At 37.6% G+C, this 27,899-nt stretch overlaps 1 protein-coding gene across 1 annotated transcript in view; it reads left to right on the top strand.

Annotated features, from left to right (window-relative positions):
- The window catches only part of Il1rapl1 (interleukin 1 receptor accessory protein like 1), a 671,291-nt gene extending 644,148 nt beyond the window's left edge, over positions 1-27,143 (top strand). The window contains exons 8-10 of the mRNA XM_052170237.1: positions 15,855-15,998; positions 25,852-26,022; positions 26,425-27,143. Of these exons, the coding sequence (XP_052026197.1) occupies positions 15,855-15,998; positions 25,852-26,022; positions 26,425-27,143 (1,034 nt within the window). The remainder of the gene's footprint in view (positions 1-15,854; positions 15,999-25,851; positions 26,023-26,424) is intronic.
- The last annotated feature ends 756 nt before the right edge of the window (positions 27,144-27,899 follow it).

Below are 27,899 nucleotides of genomic sequence, written 5' to 3'. Positions count from 1 at the left end.
TCCCCCTGCCCCACAAAAGTATAACTGCTTCTAAATTGTGCTGATGTATCATAGAAATTGAGTTGAATATCTATGTAGGCTGAGCATAATTATCCTGCTGCCAGGAACAAATAATTTATACTGCTTCAGAGAAATAAATATGCATATGAATTTACATGGATGGATAAATCCTTATAAACCAAGCTCTTTATAACACAACAGTAGAAAAACGTATGTGGTGAAGCAAATAGATGAACTAGGATCATTATGGTGTCTATCATGTGTTTCTGCAACTGACTTGCATTTTACTGCCTATAAATCAGGGCAGAATATGTCAAACAATTTTATATAAGAATGGAACAGTTTTAGAATGAACTATTTAAGCATAAGCCACCCAAAGTCTTCCATTACACTTTCAACAAGATTTATGCATCTATATGGGTATGAATAGAGATCAGAGATACAAAATGAAACTTCAGACAATTGAGCTAAAAAAAAACACATGAACTTTTTTTTATAAATTTTTTACTTCTTCAAAACTTTCTAGAAAAGGAGTACACAGATACTAATACCAGGTACAGGCCAATATATATATATATATATATATATATGATCCCAAACTACACTAGGTAATTGCAGCAAGATTAGTACAAACCAAGTACATTTATTATTTGCAGTGTAATCCAATATACTAAGAGATGGCATGTGCTTTATTTTAATTAGCCGTTTCTTTTAAAGGGTTGCTTGCACCAACTGTCCTTGATAAGAAAAAAAAATGTAGTCATTGCTCAAAATGCTTGTAGCAAATCTAGTTTTAAATTGAAGCAATTTATTCAGAAAGCAGTCTACTACTGCAGCAATAATCAATGTGTTTTCCCTAAGACTGTACTGGAGCTTTCCAAGGACTATTGTTAATTGCCTGTAACTAAATGACTGTCGGTGCCCTTAAATGTAACTCTTTGGCACTTGTTCATTTGTTGTGTTTAAGCAAATGCCAGTTTCCCTTAGGTTTTTGCTGAGCAGCTTTGCTTTTACAATTTTCAATATTCAGTCTTAGCCCCTTAAATGGACGACAGCATCTATTATTTTAACCAAATAATTTGTGTTTGTGTTTGTGTTGGTTTTTGAAAGTCTGGGTTCTCTCTTTCCATTTTTAGAAGTTAAGTTGTGCTGGAATGGAATCCTTTTTTATTTTTTTAATATTTTTATTTTCTATATTCTTTGTATACATTCCAAATGATTTCCCCATTCCCAGATCCCCCCTCCCCATATGTACCATAAAGCTTCTTCTCTCCATCCATTCTCCAATCACTTCCCTCCTTTTTCTCTGTCCTTATATTCCCCTCCAATGCTAGATCAATCCTTTCCAGGATGAGGACCCTCTCCATACTTCATCATGGGAGTTATTTGTTATGCGATTTGTACCTTGGGTATTCAGGGCTTCTGGGCTATTTTTTTTTCTGAGTATTGTTTAGTGACTGTGGCCCTTTGGACACAGGATTTTCTAGATCCAGAGGCCCACCTGTCTCTAGGAGTGCTTTTTTTTTAATTCGATATATTTTTTATTTACATTTAAATGATTTCCCCTTTCTTAGGACCCCACTCCCCGAAAGTCCCATCAGCCCCCTTCCATCCCCCTGTTTTCCCACCCAATCTTTCTCACTTCCCTGTTCTTGTTTTGCCCTATACTGCTTCACTGAGTCTTTCCAGAACAAGGAGCCACTCCTCCTTTCTTCTTGTACCTCATTAGATGTGTGGATTATATTTTTGGTATTCCAGTTTTCTAGGTTAATATTCACTTATCAGTGAGTGCATACCATGATTCATCTTTTGAGTCTGAGTTACCTCACTTAGTATGATGTTCTCCAGCTCCATACATTTGCCTAAGAATTTCATGAATTCATTGTTTCTAATGGCTGAATAGTACTCGACTGTGTATATATATCACATTTTTTGCATCCACTCTTCTGTTGAGGGATACCTGGGTTCTTTCCAGCATCTGGCAATTATAAATAGGGCTGCTATGAACATAATAGAGCATGTATCCTTATTACATGGTGGGGAATCCTCTGGATATATGCCCAGGAGTGGTATAGCAGGATTTTCTGGAAGTGAGGTGTCCAGTTTTTGGAGGAACCTCCAGATTGATTTCCAGAGTGGTTGTACCAATTTGCAACCCCACCAGCAGTGGAGGAGTGTTCCTCTTTCTCCACATCCTTGCCAACATCTGCTGTCTCCTAAATTTTTAATCTAAACCATTCTGACTTGTGTAAGGTGAAATCTCAGGGTTGTTTTGATTTGCATTTCCCTAATGGCTAATGAAGCTGAGCATTTTTTTAAGATGCTTCTCCTCCATCCGAAGTTCTTCAGGTGAAAATTCTTTGTTTAACTCTCTACTCCATTTTTTAATAGGGTTATTTGGTTTTCTGGAGTCTAACTTCTTGAGTTCTTTATATATAGTGGATATTAGCCCTCTATCTGATGTAGGGTTGGTGAAGATCTTTTCCCAATTTGTTGGCTGCCGATTTGCCCTTTTGATGGTGTCCTTTCCTTACAGAAACTTTGTAATTTTATGAGGTCCCATTTGTCAATTCTTGCTCTTAGAGCATAAGCTATTGGTGTTCTGTTCAGGAACTTTCCCCCTATACCGATGTCCTCAAGGGTCTTCCCCAGTTTCTTTTCTATTAGTTTCAGAGTGTCTGCTTTATGTGGAGGTCCTTGATCCATTTGGAGTTGAGCTTAGTACAAGGAGACAAGGATGGATCAATTCGCATTCTTCTGCATGCTGACCTCCAGTTGAACCAGCACCATTTGTTGAAAAGGCTATCTTTTTTCCATTGGATGTTTTCAGCCCCTTTGTCGAGGATCAAGTGGCCATAGGTGTGTGGGTTCATTTCTGAATCTTCAATCCTGTTCCATTGATCTGCCTGCCTGTCACTGTACCAATACCATGCAGTTTTTAACACTATTGCTCTGTAGTATTGCTTGAGGTCAGGGATACTGATACCCCCAGAATTTCTTTTATTGTTGAGAATAGTTTTAGCTATCCTGGGCTTTTTGTTATTCCAGATGAATTTGAGGATTGCTCTTTCTAACTCTGTGAAGAATTGAGTTTGGATTTTGATGGGTATTGCATTGAATCTGTATATTGCTTTTGGCAAAATGGCCATTTTAACTATATTAATCCTGCTGATCCATGAGCATGGGAGGTTTTTCCATTTTTTGAGGTCTTCTTCCATTTCCTTCTTCAGAGTCTTGAAGTTCCTGTCACACAAATCTTTCACATGTTTGGTAAGAGTCACCCCAAGGTACTTTATACTGTTTGTGGCTATTGTGAAAGGTGTCATTTCTCTAATTTCTTTCTCAGCCTGCTTATCCTTTGAGTATAGGAAGGCTACTGATTTGCTTGAATTGATTTTATAACCTGCCACTTTGCTGAAGTTGTTTATCAGCTGTAGGAGTTCTCTATGATGTAGGCATGTACAGACTAAATATAATGCATCCGTTTCCTTGGAATCATTTTCACAATGTGACAAATTTATATCAACTTCAAAAATACTAGTATGAGTACATTTACAATAGATATGCCTATATCAGATAGCATGACAAAGGAGCAGCACCTGTGTGTGCCTTGCAGAAAAAAAGACTGTTTCATTCCTGACCTCCGTCTACAGATGCTGGAAGAACAGCATGTTTGTACTTGTAGCATGACAGAACATCTGATAAGACATCTGAGATAAGTTTAAGGTTTTGGATAAATTCTTCATTTCTTTGGATAAGTTTTCAAATGCTCTTATTAGTAGTAAATGATTGCCCCTCAAAAGTGTCATTCTAGTTCATTTCTCAGGTTTTAACTATATATAGCTATTCATATGTTTGTACATTAAAACTGTTCACATGACACACAATCATTTCTACAATTGCAAAGCTACATCAACCCTATTCTATTTTAATTTACTTTTCAGATAATGCCATTGATTATTATCTAAATATACTGAATTGTTTTTTCTTTAGTAGAGAGTGCCTCTTTTTCTTTTTTTTTAATTCGATGTATTCTTTATTTACATTTCAAATGATTTCCCATTTTCTGGATCCCCACTCCCCGCAAGTCCTATAAGCCCTCTTCCCTTCTCCTGTTCCTCCATCTACTCCTTCCCACTTCCCTGTTCTGGATTTCCCCTATACTGTTGCATTGAGTCTTTCAAGAACCAGGGGCCACTCATCTGTTCTTTTTGGACATCATTTATTATGTGGATTATTTCTTGGGTATTCCAAGTTTCTAGGTTATTATCCACTTATCAGTAAGTGCATACTGTGACTGATCTTTTGAGACTGGGTTACCTCACTTAGTATGATGTTCTCCAGCTCCATCCATTTGTCTACAAATTTCATGAATTCATTGTTTCTAATGGCTGAATAGTACTCCATTGTGTAAATATACCACATTTTTTTTGTATCCATTCCTCTGTTGAGGGACACCTGGGTTGTTTCCAGTTTCTGGCTACTACAAATAGGGCTGCTATGAACATAGTGGAGCATGTGTCCTTAATACATGCTGGGGAATCCTCTAGGTATATGCCCAGGAGTGGTATAGTAGGGTCCTCCAGAAGTGCCATGCCCAGTTTTCTGAGGAGCCGCCAGACTGATTTCCAAATTGGTTGCACCATCTTACAATCCCACCAGCAATGGAGGAGTGTTCCTCTTTCTCCATCCTCGCCAGCACCGGCTGTCTCCTGAGTTTTTGACCTTAGCCATTCTGACAGGTGTGAGGTGAAATCTCAGGGTTGTTTTGATTTGCATTTCCCTAATGATTAATGATGTTGAACATTTCTTAAGGTGTTTCTCAGCTTTCCGAAGTTCTTCATGTGAAAAATCTTTGTTTAGTTCGGTACCCCACTTTTTAATGGGGTTATTTGGTTCTCTCAGCTCTACCTTCTTGAGTTCTCTGTATATATTAGATATTAGCCCTCTGTCAGATTTAGGGTTGGTGAAGTTCCTTTCCCAATCTGTTGGTTGACATTTCGTCCTTTTGACAGTGTCCTTTGCCTTACAGGAACTTTGTAGTTTTATGAGGTCCCATTTATCAAGTCTTGATCTTAGAGTATAAGCTATTGGTGTTCTATTCAGGAACTTTTCCCCTGTGCCCATGTCCTCAAGGGTCTTCCCCAGTTTCTTTTCTATTAGTTTCAGTGTGTCAGGTTTTATATGGAGGTCCTTGATCCATTTGGAGTTGAGCTTAGTACAAGGAGATAAGAATGGATCGATTCGCATTCTTCTGCATGCTGACCTCCAATTGAACCAGCACCATTTGTTAAAAAGACTAGACAGCAGGTGTTGGAGAGGATGTGGAGAAAGAGGAACACTCCTCCACTGCTGGTGGGGTTGCAAATTGGTACAACCACTCTGGAAATCAGTCTGGCGGTTCCTCCGAAAACTGGGCACCTCACTTCCAGAAGATCCTGCTATACCACTCCTGGGCATATACCCAGAGGATTCCCCACCATGTAATAAGGATACATGCTCTACTATGTTCATAGCAGCCCTATTTATAATTGCCAGATGCTGGAAAGAACCCAGGTATCCCTCAACAGAAGAGTGGATGCAAAAAATGTGGTATATCTACACAATGGAGTACTATTCAGCCATTAGAAACAATGAATTCATGAAATTCTTAGGCAAATGGATGGAGCTAGAAAACATCATACTAAGTGAGGTAACCCAGACTCAAAAGGTGACTCATGGTATGCACTCACTAATAAGTGGATATTAACCTAGAAAACTGGAATACCCCAAACATAATCCATACATCAAATGAGGTACAAGAAGAAAGGAGAAGTGGCCCCTTGTTCTAGAAAGACTCAGTGAAGAAGTATAGGGCAAAACCAGAACAGGGAAGTGGGAAGGGGTGGGTGGGAGGACAGGGGGAGAAAAGGGGGCTTATGGGACTTTCGGGGAGTGGGGGGCTAGAAAAGGGGAAATCATTTGAAATGTAAATAAATTATATCAAATAAAAAAACAACAAAAAAACAGGGACACAGTTGTATCTCACTATTGGTCTAATTTAGCAATTTGTGAATATTAAGCATTTTTCCATATTCATATTTGTCATAGTTGTGTCTTCTCTGGTAAAGTCTCTCTGTTCAAAACATTTGACGGTCTTTACATTGGGTTGATTATTTGTTAATCTTTAAATATTCTATGTATGTTTTGAAGAGCTTTTTAAAAATAGTACTATCTGTAGGCCTGTGCCTTGCCTTCCTATGCATTTGATAGAAACCTTTACACAGTAAAATTTCTAAGTTTAATGAAAAAAAAAAGACTATCTTTTTTCCACTGGATGCTTTCAGCTCCTTTGTCGAAGATCAAGTGACCATAGGAATGTGGGTTCATTTCTGGGTCTTCAATCCTATTCCATTGATCCGCTTGCCTGACATTGTACCAATACCATGCAGTTTTTATCATTATTGCTCTACAGTAAAGTTTGAGGTCTGGGATACTGAATCCCCCTGAAGTTCTTTTACTGTTGAGAATAGTTTTAGCTATCCTGGGTTTTTTGTTATTCCAGATGAATTTGAGAATTGCTCTTTCGAGCTCTATGAAGAACTGGGTTGGGATTTTGATGGGGATTGCATTGAATCTGTAGATTGCCTTTGGCAATATGGCCATTTTAACTATATTAATCCTGCCAATCCATGAGCATGGAAGATTTTTCCATTTTCTGAGATAGTCGATTTCCTTCTTCAGAGATCTGAAGTTCTTGTCATATAGGTCTTTCAGTTGTTTGGTTAGAGTCACCCCAAGATACTTTATGCTGTTTGTGGCTATTGTGAAGGGTGTCATTTCCCTAATTTCTTTCTCAGTCTACTTATCCTTTGAGAATATTAAGGCTACTGGTTTGCTTGAGTTGATTTAGTAGCCAGCCACTTTGCTGAAGTTGTTTATCAGCTGTAGGATTTCTCTAGTAGAGTTTTTTGGGTCACTTAAGTATACTATCATATCTTCTGCAAATAGTGATAGTTTGACTTCTTCCTTTCTAATTTGTATCCCTTTGACCTCCTGAAGTTGTCTAATTGCTCTAGCTAGGACTTCAAGAACTATATTAAAAAGATATGGAGAGAGGGGTCAGCCTTGTCTAGTCCCTGATTTTAGTGGGATTGCTTCAAGTTTCTCTCCATTTAGTTTGATGTTGGCTACTGGTTTGCTGTATATTGCTTTTACTATGTTTAGATATGGGCCTTGAATTCCTGTCCTTTCCAAGACTTTTACCATGAAAGGATGCTGAATTTTGTCAAATGCCTTTTCAGCATCTAATGAAATGAACATGTGGTTTTTTTTCTTTGAGTTTGTTTATGTAGTGGATTGCATTGATGGATTTCCTCATATTGAACCATCCCTGCATGCCTGGAATAAAGCCTGCTTGATCATGGTGGATGATCGTTTTTATATGTTCTTGGATTCGGTGGGCAAGAATTTTATTGAGTGATTTTGCATCAATATTCATAAGGGAAATTGGCCTAAATTCTCTTTGTTAGTTGGATCTTTGTGTGGTTTTGGTATGAGCATAATAGTGGCTTTGTAGAAGGAGTGGGTAGTGTCCCTTCTGTTTCTATTTGGTGGAATAGTTTGAAGAGTATTGGTGTTAGGTCTTCTTTGAAGGTCTAATAGAATTCTGCACTGAAACCATCTGGTCCTGTGCTTTTTTTGGTCAGAAGGCTATCTATGACCCCTTCTATTTCTTTAGGGGTTATGGGTCTGTTTAGATGATCTATTTGATCCTGGTTTAATTTTGGTATTTGGTATCTGTCTAAGAAATTGTCCATTTCCTCCAGATTCTCCAGTTGTGTTGAGTTCAGATTTTTGTAGTAGGATCTGATGATTTTTTGAATTGCCTCAGTTTCTGATGTAATATCTCCCTTTTCATTTCTAATTTTTTTAATTTGGATACTTTCTCTGTGCCCTCTGGTTAGTCTGGCTAAGGGTTTATCTATCTTGTTGATTTTTTCAAAGAACCAGTTCCTGGTTTTGTTGATTCTTTGTATGGTTCTCTTGGTTTCTACTTGATTCATTTCAGCTCTGAGTTTGATGATTTCCTGTCTTCTTCTCCTCCTGGGTGAATTAGCTTCTTTTGTTCCAGGGCTTTCAGTTGTTCTGTTAATCTTCTAGTGTATGCTCTCTCGAATTTCTTTTTGGAGGCACTCAAAGCTATGAATTTTCCTCTTAGCACTGCTTTCATTGTGTCCCATAGATTTGTGTATGTTGTGCCTTCAATTTCGTTAAATTCTAAAAAAATCTTTGATTTCTTTATTTCTTCCTTTACCAAGGTATCATTGAGTAGAGTATTATTCAGTTTCCATGTATATGTGTGCTTTCTGTTGCTTTTACTGTTATTAACTACCTATTTTACTCCATAGTGATTTATCTGATAGGAGGCATGAGATTATTTCAATCTTCTTATATTTGTTGAGGTCTGTCTTGTGACCAACTATATGATCTATTTTGGAGAAGGTACCATGAGGTGCTGAGAAAAAGGTATAATCTTTTGCTTTGGGATGAAAAGTTCTATATATATCTGTTAAATCCAATTGGTCTAAAGCTTCAATTAGGTTCACTGTCTCCCTGTTTAGTTTCTGTTTTCCTGATTGGTTCATTGATGAGAGTGTAGTGTTGAAGTCACCCACAATTATTGTGTTAGGTGCAATGTGTGCTTTGAGCTTTAGTAAAGTTTCTTTTATGAGTGAGGGCGTCCTAGTATTTGGAGTATAGATGTTCAGGATTGAGAGTTCTTCTTGATGGATTTTTCCTTTGACCAGCAAGAAGTGACCTTCCATGTCTCTTTTGATGACATTAGGTTGAAAGTCAGTTTTATCTGATCTTAGAATGGCAACTCCGGCTTGTTTCCTAAGACCATTTGCTTGTAGACTTGTCTTCCAGCCTTTTACTGTAAGGTAGTTTTTGTCTTTGACACTGAGGTGTGTTTCTTGTATGCAGCAAAATGTAGGGTCCTGTTTACATAACCAGTCTGTTATTCTATGTCTTTTTATTGGGGAATTGAGTCCATTGATGTTAAGAGATATTAAGGAGTAGTGGTTATTGCTTTCCATCATTTTTCATGTTAATTTTATACTAGTGTGGTTATCTTCTTTTGGGTTTGATGAAAGAAGCTTAATATCCTGCTTTTTCCAGGGTATAGTTTCCCTCGTTGTAATGGTGTTTTCCCCCTATTATCCTTTGTAGGGCTGGGTTTGTGGAAAGATATTGTGTAAATTTGGTTTTGTCATGGAATATCTTGGTTTCTCCATCTATAGTGATTGAGAGTTTCGCTGGGTATAGTAGTCTTGGCTGGCATTTGTGTTCTCTTAGAGTCTGCATGAGTTCTGCCCAGGATCTTCTAGCTTTCATGGTCTCTGGTAAGAAGTCTGGTGTAATTCTGATAGGTCTTCCTTTATATGTTACTTGCCCTTTTTCTCTTACTGCCCTAAGTATTCTCTCTTTGTTTAGTACATTTGGGGATTTGATTATTATGTAACGGGAGGTATTGCTGTTCTGGTCCAGTCTGTTTGGAGTTCTGTAGGCTTCTTGTATATTCATGGGCATCTCTCTCTTTAGGTTAGGGAAGTTTTCTTCCATAATTTTGCTGAAGATATTTGCTGGCCCTTTAAGTTGTAAATCTTCACTCTCATCAATGCCTATAATCCTTAGATTTGGCTTTCTCATTGTGTCCTGGATTTCCTGCATGTTTTGAGTTACAAGCTTTTTGCATTTTGCATTTTCTTTGACTGTTGAGTCCATGGTTTCTATGGTATCTTCGGCATCTGAGATTCTTTCTTCTATCTCTTGTATTCTGTTGTTCATATTTGCGTCTATGGTCCCTGATTTCTTCCCAAGGTTTTCTATCTCCAAAGATGTCTCCCTTTGTGCTTTCTTAGTTGTTTCTACTTCTGTTTCCAGATCCTGGAAGTTTTTGCTCAGTTCTGTCATTTGCTTGTTTGTGTTTTCCTCTAATACTTTGAGAGATTTTTGTGTTTCCTCTTTCATGACTTCTGCCTGTTGATCAAACTTCTCCTGTATTTTTTTAAGTGATTTTTCATTTCCTCCTTATTGGTTACAAACTTCTGACCCATATTGTCCTGAATTTTTTTTAAGTGATTTTTTTGTTTCTCTTGTAAGGGCTTCTAGCTTTTGATCATTTTACTCCTGAATTTCTTTAAGAGATTTATTTATGTCCTTCATGTGTTCCTCTAACAGCATCCTTACCAGTGATTTTAAATCCAGCTCTTGTTTTTCTGGTGTGTTGGGGTATCCAGGACTTCCTATTCTTGGAGAATTGTGTTCAGATGCTGCCATAATGCCTTGGTTTTTGTTAGCAACATTCCTATGCTTGCCTTTAGTCATCTAGTTCTCACTGGTGTTAGATGGTCTTATTGTCACTGGCTGGTGCCACAATCTATTGTGGACCTTTAGGGCTATTTCCGAGACACTGGATGACTGGGTTTCCTCTTGCACAGATTACTGATATGCTGCCTTCCTCTTTTGTGCCTTTGGAGCTCTGTTCAGTCTTGCCTCAGGAAATGTTATACTTGGGTTGTCAAGGTGAACCAGGTGTTCTCAGACTGCTCTGTTATGGAGCAAAGATGGTGAGTGGGGGGTCACTCCCTCTGTTGATTCTCACGTACGATACAGGCCCCACGACCGACGGGCTTGCAGATAAACTGTCTATGTTCTCAGGTCCTGAGCGCAGGTAGACCCCTGGAGATTTGCACCCCCAGAGATCTTAAGCTCAGGATAATACAGTACCTAGTGATGTTTTTCTGCCCTGGAAGGCCACAAAGATGGTCACAGGAGTAGCTCCCTCTGCTGTTCTCTGCAAAGGATACAGGCCCCATGACCTACCAGCTGGGAGATGAACCACCTGTGTGCTCAGGTCCTGGGTGCAGGCAGACCTCTGGCTGTTTGCACCCCCAGAGATCTAAAGCTCAGGGTGATACAGTACCTAGTGAAGCTCTTCTGCCCCAACTGGCAGAGAATATGGCTGTGGGGATTCTCTCCCTTTGCTGGTCTCCAGGCAGGACACAGGCCCCACGCCCGAAGGTCTGGCAGAAGAACCGGCTATGAGCTCAGTTCCTGAGCGCAGGCAGACCCCTGGCGGTTTGCACCCCCAGAGATCTAAAGCTCAGGGTGATACAGTACCTAGTGAAGCTCTTCTGCTCCGGCAGGCAGAGAATATCTATACTGAATATTTAATGTATTTGATATGGTTTTGATGGCTCAGCTCATGACTTTCATAAAAAGAAATAACTCATTTTCATCTAGAAATAAAAATAACTTAATTACTTTTCCTGTAATTTATTCATATTCAATTTCTGAAAAAGAATGTCTGTCTTAAAATGTAATGTCTTAAAAGAAAAGAAGGAGAGGCATATGGGATGTTTTGTAGGGAGAAAAGGGAAGAGACAAATGTAATTGTATTATAAGTTCAAAAATAAAAGAATAACCAATATTAAAAGAATGAAGAAATAAACATCAGTTTGAACATAAACAAAAACCTAGCTTATGAACACCATGTAAAGAAAATGAAGTTTTTAAAAATATTATATTACTAAAAACATAGTTCTGACATCATTTTTATTGTCCCTAAAGCTATTTGACTATGTATGGTACTTACACTATGTTGCAATCTTAGACCTAGTGTCATACCTCCAGCTGCAAAATGTGGACTTGGAAGTACTATAGAAAAATTATTCCCTGCTTGACTAGTTATCAATAGCAGAACAGCTGTTCTCTCTCCAATATTTTCTCCAATATCTCCTCACACAGGCCTTGGGTCAGAACTTGTAACAGCTTTTCATAAGCAATCACAATTTTAAAGAATTGAATTATGATTGGCATAAGATAAAATTCATAGACTTCAAGTGAAAATATCAATGAATTTTAACAAATGCCTACACATATGTATTTACCCCCAAGACAAAATAAAATATATTCCTTTATCCTGTAAAGTCCCCCCTTTCCCCTTTCCAATAAACTTTCCCTTTGCCTACTGCATAAGAAATATACAGTTTCTGGGTTATATCACTACACTGTAGTAGGATGTTCTTGTACTTTTGTAGAATCACATGGTAAATATTACTTTGCATTTACCTTCCTTCACTGACTGATACCCTATGAGTTTTTTTTTTATTGTGTGTATCTTTAGTTTCTTCTTTTGGTTGCTGAGTATAATCTATTCATGGGTAGACACTAGTTTATCTACCATCTCCTGCTGAAGGGATTTGGCTTGTTTCCAGTAATTGTTAGTACGGATAAAACCTACGCCAAACATTTTCACACAAGACTTCCTGAAAGTATATATATATATATATATATATATATATATATATATATATATATATATATATATATATATATATATATATGAGAACTACATAGGGGTAGAATTGATATTGACATTGACTTTTTACTTTATTAGAAAACTTTCCCAATGTAATAGCACAATTATGTTCTCTCATCATCATTGGTTAATCATGGTAATTATGTTTGATCATTTTCCTCTTTTCTTCTGCAAGAAATTTCATTTTTGTGAATTATATGTATGTCTTAATTTAGGGTTTCTATTGCTGTCACAAAACGCCTGAATAGAGATATAGTCTATAGAGAGAAGTCGGAGCAGGAACTCAATCAAGGCAGGAACATGGAGGCAGGAACTGATGCAGAAGCCATAAAGAAGGGTTGCTTACGGCTTGCTACCCATTGTTTGCTCATTCTGCTCTCATATAGTATCCAAAAACACCAACCCAGGAGTAACACTACCCGCAAGGAGATGAGGCCTGTCACATCAATCACTAAGTAAGAAAATGACCTTCAGGCTTGCCTATACCCAGATTTTCTGAAGGAAATTTCTCAATTAAGGTTCATTCCTCTCCGATGACATTAGTTTGTGTTGTCTAGTTAACATAAAACTAGTCATCACAAACCATAAATTAAAGAAGAGAACCTAAAAAAGAAACACAATGTGGGCTATGTATGTGCTTCAGTATTTGAGTCTTCCCCTAGCATGAGGTCCTGTGTTTGGTCTAATAATCTAAATTATTATCTCTCCCATAATATCCAGTGTATTTTAAATCAGGATATTTTGGTATCTGAACCATCCTATGGGCATAAGTTGTACTTTAATTCAGGTTTATCTGTATGGTGGAATTCAACTGGTATCCCAAGAAAACAAAACCCAAAGTACTCCACAGTATTATTTACCCACTTATTCTTTCTGTTCACACAGTAACAGTGAAACACTTTCATGAAGTACATTTTGTATTTTGTTCCTTATACTTTTCTAGTTCTCTATTGTGTGGTTCCTTACAGTGTTTGACAGACAAAGCTGGTGTAATTATTTGCCATTATTTCATATTTCATGTTAATTTACTTTGACTCAGAAATATTTAATTTCTTATCTTACCTTTTTTCTATCTTAAAGTCATAGTCAGATCTTGTTAAATAAAATCTTCAACCTACCATTTAATTTTCCTAAGTATAAAAAATACAGTTGATTAAATAGTATTTATATGTATTTATTTTATTAAAAAGTTACATTAGTAATAAAGCACTAGATATTGAGAAATGTGACTGAGATTATTTTTCTTAATTGTTAGAGGAAAACTTTTATCACATATAAGCACACACAGAAACTCTTTTTCTCTTTCTCTCTTGCACACAAACATACACACACTTGTGTACGAAAATATATGCATACACATACACATGCATACACACACACATGCATATACACACATACACACATACATGCTTTTATGAGAAAATGAGGACCATACTTTCCAAATTATTTCCTTTGCAGTACCGCATTTCCATCATTAGTTTACCCTATTTTTGAAAATTTAGGAGTGAAATTGTCACCTAATAGTATGTTTTGTTACAAGTCATGAAGTATTTTACTGTTATCAACTAAGCTTTTATTGACTGTGCTGTAAATGATACAACCCCATTCCTTGACAGTTCCCAATTACAGAATCTAAAACATTAGTTTCATGTTTTAAGTAAATGACTGCATGTTTTGTGAGACTATTCTTAGGGAGATATAAACAACAGTCTACTCACTCCAGGTAGGAAACTCTTAGTAGACCAAAATAGGGATACCACCAAAGACCAATTTGGTGAACCAATAAATTTTATTAGTATTTTACTGTACTTATTGGCAAAAAAAGACTCAAATGACAAAAGCCTTAGCAAAGCCCATTCCAGCATGGGTAATAATAGCTCATGAAAGCTGAAAACCTAAATAAAGCACACTCACTCCACAGCCTGCAGGCAGCATACTAGACTGGAGAGTGTCCTTTCCCAGTGACTAAACCTTATCCAGATACCTTGACTGGTTTCTACTTCTTCCAGGCACCTGATTGGGTCTCAGAATCGTTATAGCTTGGCTTGTCTAAGAGTGATTCTCAGCACTGTTTATTACTTTGGTCAAGAGACATCTAATAAATCTGGTTAGAGTTGTTCGCTTTCTGAGCTTAAGGAGGGAATGTTCTACTTTTCTGAAACATCTTGTTGCTTCACCTCCTTTTTAGCATTCTATATGTTAATGAGCTTTCTTTCAAGACAGAAGAGGCAAAACTGCTACATACACACAACACCTTGCTTAATCAATTAAACTACATCTCTCAGCTTAATGTCAGGGAACAACAGATACCTATAAGTAATAACATTTAGCGTATGATGATCAAAGACAACATGCATACAAACACATTAGGTAGAGTGCATTGCAGTATTTGTATATGGATCCTTACCATTTATATACTAGCAACATAACTCTCCTTACAATCTTGAAAAGCACTAAAGGAAAAAAATGTAAGTAATTATTTTACCCCAATTTTTTTCTGACCATTTTTGTGAGACTATCAACTTTCTGTATGCTAAAGTATAGCTTGTATGCAGCAAATGTCAAGAACATTTCTCATTTAGGCATCTCTATAGTAACGTACATATGCATAATATAAGGGAAAGTAATGAAAAAAGTAGTATCTTCATAATAAAACTTACAACACATTTTATTGTGATGTTCACTTGGAGATCTAGGTTTTAAAACCACTTAAGCTCTCAGCCTTAAAGATTGTGTTAATACACAAGGACACTACTCTTCAGAGAACTATACATCAAAAGTCATACCTTCTTGCAGGAGAGGACGGACAGCATTCAGTGGGTAGTTGAGCAGTGTATGTGCCCTCTAGGAACTGTGCTATTTAGCACCCTTATTTTACCTTGAACCCAACTCATAGGTATCAGCTCAGGTCAAAAGAATCAAAGAGCATATGGAGATGATCATAAAACTGCTCTGTCTTAAAAATTTGTCTCCTTCGTCAGTTCTAAAAGCACAGTTCACAGGGCCTTCTCAAGGGATATGTGTGCATGTAAAAGTGTTGCTGCATTGAGGCAAATGCAATATTATAGTTTGAAATGAGACATTTACAATATTTTTAGTTCAGAGGCAATGTGTCAACCAAGTTCATTTTTACCAAAGCAGTGTTCCTAAGCAACATTGTCACATATCACCTTATCCAATCACCCAGGAAACAGAACTCAAAGCTAAAGCTGGTTTAAAGCCTCACACAAGATGAATATACTTGTATATGCCCATGAACCCAGCACTTGAGAGGCTGAGGCAGATGGATCACAAGTTCAAGGCCAGCCTAGGATACACAGTGAGACAGACTGTCAAAAAACAAAACAAGCCAATTTGTCACAGAAAGGGGGATGAGATTGTTTTAATGTATCTCAAGTCCCCTGCAAAAAACATGAAACAAAATAGTTTTGCTTTTGTAGTTTTATATGTGATTATTGTATAATTCTCCATTGCTTTTGTCCCCTAGAGTTGATGTACACTGTTGAACTTGCTGGAGGACTTGGCGCTATTCTCTTGCTGCTCGTCTGTTCGGTCACCATATATAAATGTTACAAGATAGAAATCATGCTCTTCTACAGGAATCATTTTGGAGCTGAAGAACTGGATGGAGGTAGGATAACTTCCTTGCATTATTGTTGCTTCAGAATATACTTACTTGTGTCCTGCCTTTATTTAATCCTGCAAAAGAAAAGTTATGTGCATCTCGGTAAGATCATTTTTGTATGGAAATATGTGTGGCAATTTAGAAGCAATAGGTAGTTTTCTTGGCAAGTTATACCTACCCTTTTTAGACTTGTATTCCAAACAGCACTTACAAATTACAGACACTGATTGCAATGCCATAGGCATTTTCTCTCACCTTGTAATCAGCACTGAAGGGCCAGCTTCACTTTTCTATAGATAAGGGGTTTCTCTTTTAATTGTCTTCCCTAGTCAGAAGTTTGAAGTGAATTTCAATTTGTTCTTGTTTAGACAGATAGCTCTTTTATTAACCTGTTCTGACTATTTTAGCATTCTTCCAAGAGGCTCTTAAATCTAGCCTATCTGTCTATTTTTAGGTGTGAGGCTCCTGTCTGTCATTCCAAGATTAGACCAATGGAAAAAGTACAAAGCCACATTATTTTTCTTTATGATTACACATCTAACACCTTTGCTCATACTAAACAAGTAAACTATGTTCATAGAAACAATAATTATCGTTTGCCTCAAGCCATCCAAGAATATGTATACATTCTAAAAAGAATCTAGGGTTCATAAAATTGATCTCCCAACACCATCCATTAGTGAACTCAAGGTATTTTTTGTTCCTTTGGGGTCACATGGAAAACGTAAGTTAAATTTGCAAAATACATAATGCTTGAAAAGTGTCAAGAGTTAATGCAAATTATTGCAGTTTTTGATTCTGTTGATAAGCATTTCTCGCTGTCAATTTTACATTAAATAATACAAAATAAAATGAAACTTTGTCCCTGATTCCATGGGTCAATAGGCAGAGCTATCAGTTCTCAAACATGTAAAAAGGAGTGGTTTATTGGTACTACCCAATATCCTCTCCATTTACCCTTCTCCTGTTGCCACTAAGGTAAAGGAAAGGCTGCAGGAACAATATTGTTTCATGGAGTTTTCTTTGTTATTATTTCATTATTTTATTTATTTACATTACAAATGTTGCCCTCTCCCACAGTTCTTTATCCCCTCTCCCCTCCCTTTTGGCTCTGAGAGGGTGTGACCTCACCTCCCCACCAAGCTACTCCCACAGCTGCCCCCCAGCATCCCCCTTCCCTGGAGCATCAAGTCCCTACAGAAAGATACACATCCTCTCCTTCTGAGGCCAAACAAACAATCCTCTGCTACATACTTAGCTGGGGCCATGGACCATCCCATGTATGCTCTTGGGTTGGTGGCTTAGTCCCTGGGAGCTCTGGGGGGGGGGTCTGGTTTGTTGATACTATTGTTCTTCCTATGGGGTTGCAACCACCTTCAGTTCCTTCAGTCCTTCCCATAACACTTTAATTGGGGTCCCTGACCTCAGTCCAATGGTTGCCTGGCTATAAGTATCTGCATCTCAGTAAGCTACTGGTAGATAGAGCCTCTCAGAGGACAGCCATGCTAGGCTTCTGTCTGCAAGCAAGAGTTTTCTTAAAGTGATCATTTTTCTTAGTTGTTCTATGTTTTCCATTTTCTTTTCTGTTCACATAAATTAGTATATATTTTGTTATTTTAAGGATGTGTAAGAGAACTGTCAATTTCAGAACTACTGTTGGATGAGAGCAACACTGTGTGCCAAGCAACCTAAAATTATTACTGCTAAACCTCATAAAAGTTACAAGTTTAGCATTAAAATCTGAACTTCATTGATAAGGTAACTGAGCCAAAAATTAAATAATCCTTATATTTGTATAGAATTTCTAATTTTCAAGGATATATATATTATGCAAAACTTATATAGTAGATTTGATTAATTCCAGAAACCTTGAAATACTTCTCAATAAACTACTTTGTGATAAAATACATTAATTAAAATAATAAATACATAAAGTTAAATATTTATTCAAAATGATAATTCAAGTATTGCTGTGAATTGCCAAATAAGGATATAAAAGAAATCTATTTCCAAATCCTTTATATTGTTACCAAGTCTTCATTATTTTTAAAATTTAATATACTCAACGTAATCTGAACACATGCTGTTATTTTTACAATTAGAAGTAGGTGATATTTTAGAAGGTAGTTTATCAAAAAATATCTCACATTATCTATTAACCTTGCTTTAAATATCTTTATTTTGTTCTGAATGATATGAAGGATTTTACCCAAGCAATCAATTTACAGTGCAGGCTTCATCTGCCATTTTCTGAATATAGAAAATGACTGAATTTGATTTTTAAAAAGCAGAACCATAATCAGTTAAATATCTGTAATTTTAAATTTATTTTGAGGGAACTTACCACCTATGCACACTTGAGTGGGTTACTTGTATAAGCTTAATGAATTTCATTGCTATTCTAAAGCTATTTGGGTCCTCATTTTTTGTATTGTTTTAGGTGAGAAAACAAAGCAGAGGAACAGTAACAAACCATATTTTAACAAGTTAAATTTTCCCTCAAAAAGCTAATTTAGTTTATAAACGCCCTAGGATTTGTTAAAGCCTGTCCTTCAGGCTATATTGAGCATAATCAGGTATATAAGTGCTAGGGCGCTCTTTGAGATGCTCCTGTGAATGCAATAAGCCTAAAGAAAGCCACGGTAATAAACTCAATTATCATCTGGGTAAGATTAATGTATGCATAATATTGCTAAAAAGAAAAAGAAAGCAAAGACTGCTAAGGCAGAAAATATTGAAATGACTTTATGAGTTCATTCTGCAAATGCAGTGATCCTCCTGGAATTAGAACAGACAGAGATGGTGACCAAGAGCAGTAATCCACCTTACCACAATGGACCTGAATCATACAACTTCTAGAAACAGTTTTATAAGACATCTTTTCCAGTAATATTAAGAATGTAACAAGTTTGGTGATGGAGAGAGTTCAGTGGTTTAGAGTACTGGCTGCTCTTGCAGAGGATCCAGCCTGAGTTCCCAGCATTAGCATGGTGGCTTTTTGAGAAAAAAGGATATAAATCTTTGCTCTCACTGATTCTGCCTCAAAACAGAGGTTCTTCTACCCCTTCTGCTCCCAATGCCCAGAAACCCTAATGCGCATCCTCTTCTCAGAAACCCATACACTTGCCTAATCTTAGAGATATTCGTTCATGTCTTAATTGCTAACCTAGAGGTAGAAAACACTTTGAAAAATATCACATCCCTATATTCCTAGCTCCCTACCATCATTTGCCTCTTCCAAAGGAGATGATTGGTAACAGAAATGCCTGGCATTTCAGAAGATTTTGGCTTTTAAAGATGCGTAATTCCAAAATCAAAGGTGAAGCCATTTCTTTCTTTTTCTTTCTTTTTTTTTAATATTTTATTTGTTTACATTTCAAATGTTATCCCCTTTCCAGTTTTCTCCTCTGTAAACACCCTATCCCATGCCCCCTTATCCTGCTTCTATGAGGGTGCTCCCTCAAGAATCCACCCATTCACTCCCACCTCACAGCCCTAGCATTCCTCTACACTGGGGCATCAAGCCTTCACAGGACCAAGGGCCTCACCTCCCACTAATGCTAGATGAGGCCCTTTCAGCACCTTCAGTCATTCTCCTAACTCCTCCATTTGGATCCCTGTGCTCAGTCTGATGGTTGGCTGTGAGCCTCCACATCTGTATTGGTCAGGATCAGGCAGAGAGTTTCAGGAAACAGCTGTATCAGGTTGCTGTCAGCAAGCACTTCTTGATATCAGCAATAGTGTCTGGGTTTGGTGGCTGCATGTGGATGGATTCCCCAGGTGGGGCAATCTCTGGATAGCCTTTCCTTCAGTCTCTGTTCCATTCTGTCCCTGTATTTCCTTTAGACAGGAGCAATTCTGGATTAAAATTTTGGAGATGGGTGGGTGGCCACATCCCTCACTCCAGGGGCCTTGCCTAACATCTGAATATGGTCTCCACAGGTACTCCCTCCCCTTTATGGGGTATTTCAGCTAATGTCATCTCTGTGGGGTCCTGGGAGGCTCTTGCTTTCCTGGCATCTGGAACTTTCTGGTTGCTACCCTCAATTCCCCATCCCACATTGCTACACACCTCTGTTCAATTTCCTGACGCTCTGTGTATCTACTCCATCTCTTCCCATACCTGATTCTGCCTATCTTTTCCCCTCTCCCTCCTTTCTTCCTCCAAAGTCCCTCCCACTTTCTACTTTCCTTGATTATATTATTCCCCCTTTTAAGTAAGACTGGAGCACCCACAATTTGGTCTTCCTTACTCTTGAGCTTCATGTGGTCAGTGAATTATATCTCGGGTATTCCGAGCTTCTGGGCTAATATCCACTTATCAGTGAGTGCGTACCATGTGTGTTCTTTTGTGATTGAGTTACCTCTCTTAGGATGATGTTTTCTAGCTCCATCCATTTGCCTAAGAATTTCATGAATTCATTGTTTTTAATAGCTGAGTAGTACTCCATTGTGTAAATATACCACAGTTTCTGTATCCATTCCTCTATTGAGGGACATCTGGGTTCTTTCCAGCTTCTGGCTATTATAAATAAGGCTGCTATGAATGTAGAGGAGCATTTGTCCTTGTTATATGTTGGAGAATCTTTTGGGTATATGCCCAGAAGTGGTATAACTGTGTCCTCAGGTAATACTATGTTCAATTTTCTGATGAACCACCAGACTGATTTCCAATCTTAGATCACACATATACTTAGTTTTCTTAGTATTCTTTCCTTATTTGTAGATTCAGGAATAGTGTCATCATGTATACAGTGAATGAAATACTGTGTCTTAAATATCATTTAAAAAAATCTATAGAGCTGGCCTTTTGTTATCTTCTTTTTTTGTTAGTGATGATTAGTGAAATTACATACACTGTTTTTGAATTCCCAAAGGGGAAACAAAACATTATTTTGGGCATATGACCTATTCAGTCATAAATAGCTAAAGGGTGTGTCAGTCTTTTTTTATCCCACATCCAGTGCTCCCTGGTACTAGTCTGCTACCTCTTCCCCTCTTGTTGCATTAACTCTTCCTGAGGAGATAAGAGGAGTAAATATCTATTCACCCAACATAGGATACTGCAGACAGATAAATGTAAAAATTCCATCCAAATCAAACTTGGTCAATCAATGAATTTTCTGAGTGCTTAAAGAGCATGTTTGAGGCGTTTCTCACAGGAGTATAGGTGACCCTCAAACAACTGTTTCACCATAAAATCCCCGTCCTTGGAGAATGTCCTTATGAAAGCTGAATCATAGAGTCCTATTTTCTATTAACCTTTTCGTTCTTAGACACACACACACACACACACACACCACCACCATCACCATCACCAACAACAATAACAACAGCAATAATAACAGAAACATAAATTAAAAACCAGCCAAACAAACAAAAACCCTTAGCATCTCCCATGTTCACTTGTTTCTGGTGGGAAGTGAAGGCAGTGGGGAATAATTCCTGCATTCCCAGGTGAGTGTCCTGTGATTCTCCTCTACCTTCTTCTATCTAGGGAGTGACAAAAGCTATCTCTGTACTATTTGGCTTGTTTTGTTGCATGACTAACTGTCCAAAGTAATCACTACTACAAAATTCCTGAAGTGATGATTATGTTGTAAAAAGCCACACTACAACACCTCTTAAGATTTATAACAATTATGCTAGCTATTACCTTCTTAAGGGTGCAGAGAAAGGACTTTAATACCTGTTAAATGAATCTAGATCCAGTTTTCTATATAGTGTGGATACATTTACTACTAAACATCTTCAAGAAGTTGTTTTTATCCCATGTTTTATCCATTCTGTGGATCAAACCTATGACTTTGTACATATTAGATAAGTGCCCTCCCACTGAGAAAAATCTTATCCTCTGAGGTGCTCCTTCATAGATCAGAAATTAAAATCTCAAATGACTCAGAATTAATTGAAGTCAGAAGTTCACTTCACCTACTGTTGTTCCCATCATAAAACACTGCAAATATTGTATTTCTACCTTTTAATTTACCTTTGCACATATGTGCATGTAAATTCAGGTACACACAGTTCATGGACACATTTGGAGGTCAAGACAGCCTCATGTGCTGGTCCTCTCTTTCTACTCTGTTTGAGGAGGGATAACTGTCTTTTTTCTTCCTGGCATATGAAGACTAGCTAGCCTGGGAGTTTCCAGGAGTCTCTTGTCTTGGCTTTCCATCACACCAGAAGAAGCTTCAGATTTTAGAAGTTGCTGCTACAGTGTTTGGATTGTATGCAGCTTCTGACAATTCGAACTCATGTACTCACACTTGCAGAGAAAATGCTTTCAACCCCTGAGCCATGCAACCAGGACCATGTTTTAATTATTGCCACTTGTTGTATGCTTGTAATCTTAGCACTCAGTAAGTTAAGGTAAGAGCACAGTAAATTTGAGGCCAGCTCAGTGTGTACATAATGGCCCTGTAATAAAAACTATATAATTTAGTGTTCCATTTAAATATTTAAGAATATATAGGTAAAACAATCTGGAAAACTATGAAATGGCAAACATGTCAAATAGACCTATGTTATAAAATGTCTAATTGCTTGATTCAAGCTGCTTTATTTTTGAATATATTTTACACAGACTACCATAACAGAATTGAAATTAAAAGCAAGTTAAATTTAGGTAGAGAATTTTCCTAGCATGTACAAACTTCTTGGTTTAAACTTTAAGATCACCAAAAAAGAAAAAGAAAAAAGAAAAACATTAAATATCTTTTCAGTAAAGCACACAGGTCAAAATACTAAGATTATAACTTTAATTTTAATATATATGCATTCCTTTATTATTTGTAAAGTTAACAATATTTTAATATGAAAAAGTATATCTTCCAAATGTGAGGTTGCAGAGGAATGTAAAGCAATTTTTGATACCTAAGAGAGAAATGTGGCCCAGATTATATCAGTGACAACTTCTAACTGTTTCCTGAGTTATCTTATTCCTAAACATACACCTTTGACTCCCCCAGTTTTATTTTAGTAACCCACTCTGTGAATAATGGGATCTGTCACTTTCATTTCTTATAAATATTTGTGAGTAATAAAAAAAGACAGCTGCCAACAACATCTGACAACTACTCAATAGATACTAAAGATCCAGCTCTCCATCTCCAACCAGTTCCCGTGTCAGTATACCTCTTTCCTAGACAGATTCAATATAATATGTTCATCTAGAAAAGAGAGAGGTCAACTTACATTTTTAAAGATGTGTTTTTCTAAAACCACAATCCATGAGTTACTCGGCTTCTCAGTCCTCTTACATGATATTGAAGTCAATATTGTCTTATGTGTTAAAGAGAAGGAAGCACGTATTTGTCAGCTCCTTAAACATGTTTATTTCTGATATAATTTCAGTTTTTCTTTCTTTTGTGAAGATTTCTTAGTGATATGTGGTGTTGGCTCTTTGTATTGGTTTGGATTTATTTTTGTTTCTTGAGACAGTACTCACTGCCATTGTTATGTTTAGGTTGGTCTTGAACTCTTGACCTCGAATGATTTTCTTCAGCCATCCAAATTGCTTAGACTATAGATATTTTATTTTGTCTTCTTTTGGAATTGTTTTTTCCTAATTCTTTTTTATTTCATTAGATATTTGCTTTATTTACATTTCAAATGTTATCCCCTTTCCTCTTTTCCCCTCTGAAAACCCCCTATCCCCTCCCCCCTCCCCCTGCTTACCAATCCCTCCCTCTCCCACTTTCCTGCCCGGCATTGCCCTAAACTGGGGCATCAAGCCCTCACAGGACCAATGTCCTCTCCTCTCATTGATGTCTGAAAAGGCCATCCTCTGCTACATATGTAGCCGGAGCCATGGGTCCCTCCATGTGTACTCTATGGCTGGTGGTTTAGTCCCTGGGAGCTCTGGAGGTGCTGATTGGTTCATATTAATGTTCCTCCTGCGGGGCTGAAAACCTCTTCAGCTCCTTGGGTCCTTTCTCTAGCTCCTCCATTGGGGGAACCTATGCTCAGTCTATTGGTTGGCTGTGAGCCATGGGTATTTTGTTCCCTCTTCTAAGAAGGATCAAAGTATCCACACTTTGGTCTTCCTTCGTCTTGAGCTTCACATGGTCTGTGAGTTGTATCTGGGGTATTCCGAGCTTCTGGGCTAATATCCACTTATCAGCAAATGCATACCATGTGTGTTCTTTTGTGATTAAGTTACCTCACTCAGGATGCATGAGTAATTTATTAGCATCATTTCCACCTCTTCCTCTCCACCTTCCAAATGACCCCATGCCTCCCACTCCCTCTTAAATTCAAGGCATTGTTCTTTATTATCTATGTGCACACACACAGAGACAAAACAGACTTTGTTTACTGTTGCTCATGTGTGTGTGTGTGTGTGTGTGTGTGTGTGTGTGTGTGTGTGTGTGTGTGTGTGTGTTTAAGACTGACCACTTGAAATTACATAACCTATCAGTGACCTCATCCCTAGAACAAAATACATTTTTCCTCTCTTAGTACCCATGGATTTCCTGGGATATTCTTCATGTAAGGATATAATCTTATAAAATTCTCTCATTAGCACCATCCTGTTTTTTCCCCCATAGTCACTATGGAAGTCTTGTTTGGGTGACCTTATTGTTGAGAATTCATGGGTAAAACATCTCTGTTAATGACTATTGGAAATAATCTTGGTCGTCAGGCTCTTAGAATCTCTCAGTCCCTTCTTTTGTAATGTTCCCTGAGCCTTGGGTATGCAGAATTTGTTGTAGATTTACTATTTGGGGCTGGGTACAGCAAACCTTCTTAATAATATTTTAAGTTAATATTTTTATTTCTTTTTTTAAAATTTATTTATTTTATTTATATGAGTACACTGTAGCTGTCTTCAGACACACCAGAAGAAGGCATCAGATCCCATTACAGATTGTTGTGAGCCACCATGTGGTTGCTGGGAATTGAACTCAGGATCTCTGGAAGAGCAGTCTGTGCTCTTAACCACTGAATCATATCTCCAGCACAATATTTTTATTTCTTAACTTTATAGAATATAAAATGTCTTTTTACTGTAAAAAGTAATTTTATGAAACAGTAAATACAATAGCTATTTCAGTCACTATAAAAAAGGAAACCTGTTGAGTCTGTTTTTTTAACTGATTAAATGTTGAGTTTCTTATTGTTTGCATTTTATTGGTGATACATAATAGCCAGAATCCCATGAAGGCCATGCAAGGAGTAATTTAATGGCTATATTAGAGATTATGATGAATATTAGAATACCTACCAGCTGTTTTCCATCTCTGTAGTGGGCCGAATTGTAGTTGGTGACTGAAAACGCAGAGTAAGAAACAGGCTCTCTTAAACCCTATCACTACATTTTCTTATTTTTTTCTATTTTAAATCCTTTTATAAATCAAAGTTGAAATTAAATGTTTACAGCCCTCTTTAAAAATATCCAAAGGTAGAGTTTTTGAATCAGGCATATGCATTAATAACATATTATTATCTAAACATGAAGCTTTTTCTAAACATGTCTAAAGACTTCCCATCATCTGGGTCTAAAAAAATTATGAAAATTTGCATTTCATCACATCTGTTTGTTTGTTTGAAGTTGAAGCTGCTGCTGATCCCACCAGTTTAACAGTTCTGGCAATAAGCTCCACACCCTTACTCCCTCGTGACTCTTGCCACTGAAATTTTTTCCTACTATTTTCATCACAATTAAATAATCACTTTGTACCTCTAAGCTATTTGCAGAATTGTTAGTGCTGTTGAACACACAATAAAAATTAATATGACCTTCCTCTTGGGTTTTCTAAGATGGGAATGTTTGAAATTATTTTTTCAATGCAAGTAAATATTGTTAAAATTTTATTGCTTCTATTCTAGAACTTACTTTGCAATTTTTTGACAGATAATAAAGATTATGATGCCTATCTGTCATATACCAAAGTGGATCCTGACCAGTGGAATCAAGAGACTGGGGAAGAAGAACGTTTTGCCCTTGAAATCCTCCCTGATATGCTTGAAAAGCATTATGGATATAAGTTGTTTATACCAGATAGAGATTTGATCCCAACTGGAAGTAAGTTAATGTTTTCTGTTGTATGGTTCATCTGTGTGTGTGTGTGTGTGTGTGTGTGTGTGTGTGTGTGTGTGTGTATGTGTGTATGTTGCAAATTGGTATGTCAGTGTAGTCACATACATTGCATTTTAGTGTCTCAAGAAACATTATTTGATGAATTTTATATGCCAAAAGATGCTTTATCTTTCAATAAAGCATTATATTTTATGATCCTTAATATTTATTTAAATCAAATGAGATATTTCCATCTGGATAAAACATCTCTATTTCTAGAATAGAGGCCAAAACTCTATTCAAAGAACTAATTCATTGTTTTATCTTTACAATGTGTTAACTCACAAACACAGAGACTTTGGAGCTCTTATCAGTTCACTTATGCTGATCCATCTTTTTTCTTTATAGCATACATTGAAGATGTGGCTAGATGCGTAGATCAAAGTAAGAGGCTGATTATTGTCATGACCCCCAATTATGTAGTTCGAAGGGGCTGGAGCATCTTTGAGCTGGAAACGAGACTTCGAAACATGCTTGTGACTGGAGAAATCAAAGTGATACTGATCGAATGCAGTGAACTCCGAGGAATTATGAACTACCAGGAGGTGGAGGCCCTCAAGCATACCATCAAGCTCCTGACGGTTATTAAATGGCATGGACCAAAATGCAACAAGTTGAACTCGAAGTTCTGGAAACGTTTACAGTACGAAATGCCTTTTAAGAGGATAGAACCCATTACACATGAGCAGGCTTTAGATGTCAGTGAGCAGGGGCCTTTTGGGGAGCTGCAGACTGTCTCGGCCATTTCAATGGCTGCGGCCACCTCCACAGCTCTAGCCACTGCCCATCCAGATCTCCGTTCTACCTTTCACAACACCTACCATTCACAAATGCGTCAGAAACACTACTATCGAAGCTATGAGTATGACGTACCTCCTCCAGGCACCCTGCCACTTACCTCCATAGGAAATCAGCATACCTACTGTAACATCCCTATGACACTCATCAATGGGCAGCGGCCACAGACAAAGTCGAGCAGGGAGCCGAATCCAGACGAAGCCCACACAAACAGTGCCATCCTGCCGTTGTTGCCAAGGGAGACCAGTATATCCAGTGTGATTTGGTGACAGAAAAGCAAAGGACATCCCGTCCCTGGGAGTTTGAAAAGAATCTGCAGTCCAGTGCCTGGAACTCAATCCTCGACTGCTGCTGTTAAAAACATGCATTACAATCTCTAGAACACGAGGAAAAACAGGGTCTTGTACATATATTTTTTGAAATTTCTTTGTAGCATCAGTGTCTTCATGTTTTACCATGTCTCTTACCATTACATTTTTTGACTTTGTTTTGTATGTCATTGGATTTGTAAATTTACATTTTTTTTTAAAGAAGAGACTGATGTATAGATAGAAACTCCCCCTCCCTTTTTTTGCTTCACTACTTTAGTTTTAGAATGGGTTTTTAATTTTCTTTTTAAATTTTATTTTGCTTTTAACATTTCCTTGGGGTGCTTGGACAAATCTATCTGATGGGACAAGAAGCACCGGATCCTCTCTCGGGTTCTTCCTAGGACCAGCTTGGCCATCTGGGCCTTCAGAAAGCAGTGCAGCTCAACACCAGCCTTGCATTGCCGTTTGGGAACAAAAGAGAGAGAGAAAGAGAGAAGAAGATCTGTTCATGGGAGGGCCCTGCCAGTCAGAGCCCTGAAATCTCTTCCTTGTCCCCACCTCATTCCCCACCTCTACCCTTCTAATGGCAGCATGATGTATAAACTCTGCAGGGGGTAGGGGTAGGTCTAACTGTCTTAACATTGAATTCACTGCTCTTCAGAATACACTCTAGACCCAACGTTGTGCTAGTCATCCAACAGTGACCACTACAGA

This window comes from Apodemus sylvaticus, chromosome X, assembly GCF_947179515.1.
Source record: "Apodemus sylvaticus chromosome X, mApoSyl1.1, whole genome shotgun sequence".
Lineage (NCBI taxonomy): Eukaryota > Metazoa > Chordata > Mammalia > Rodentia > Muridae > Apodemus > Apodemus sylvaticus.
This window is presented reverse-complemented; position numbering and strand designations above follow the sequence as displayed.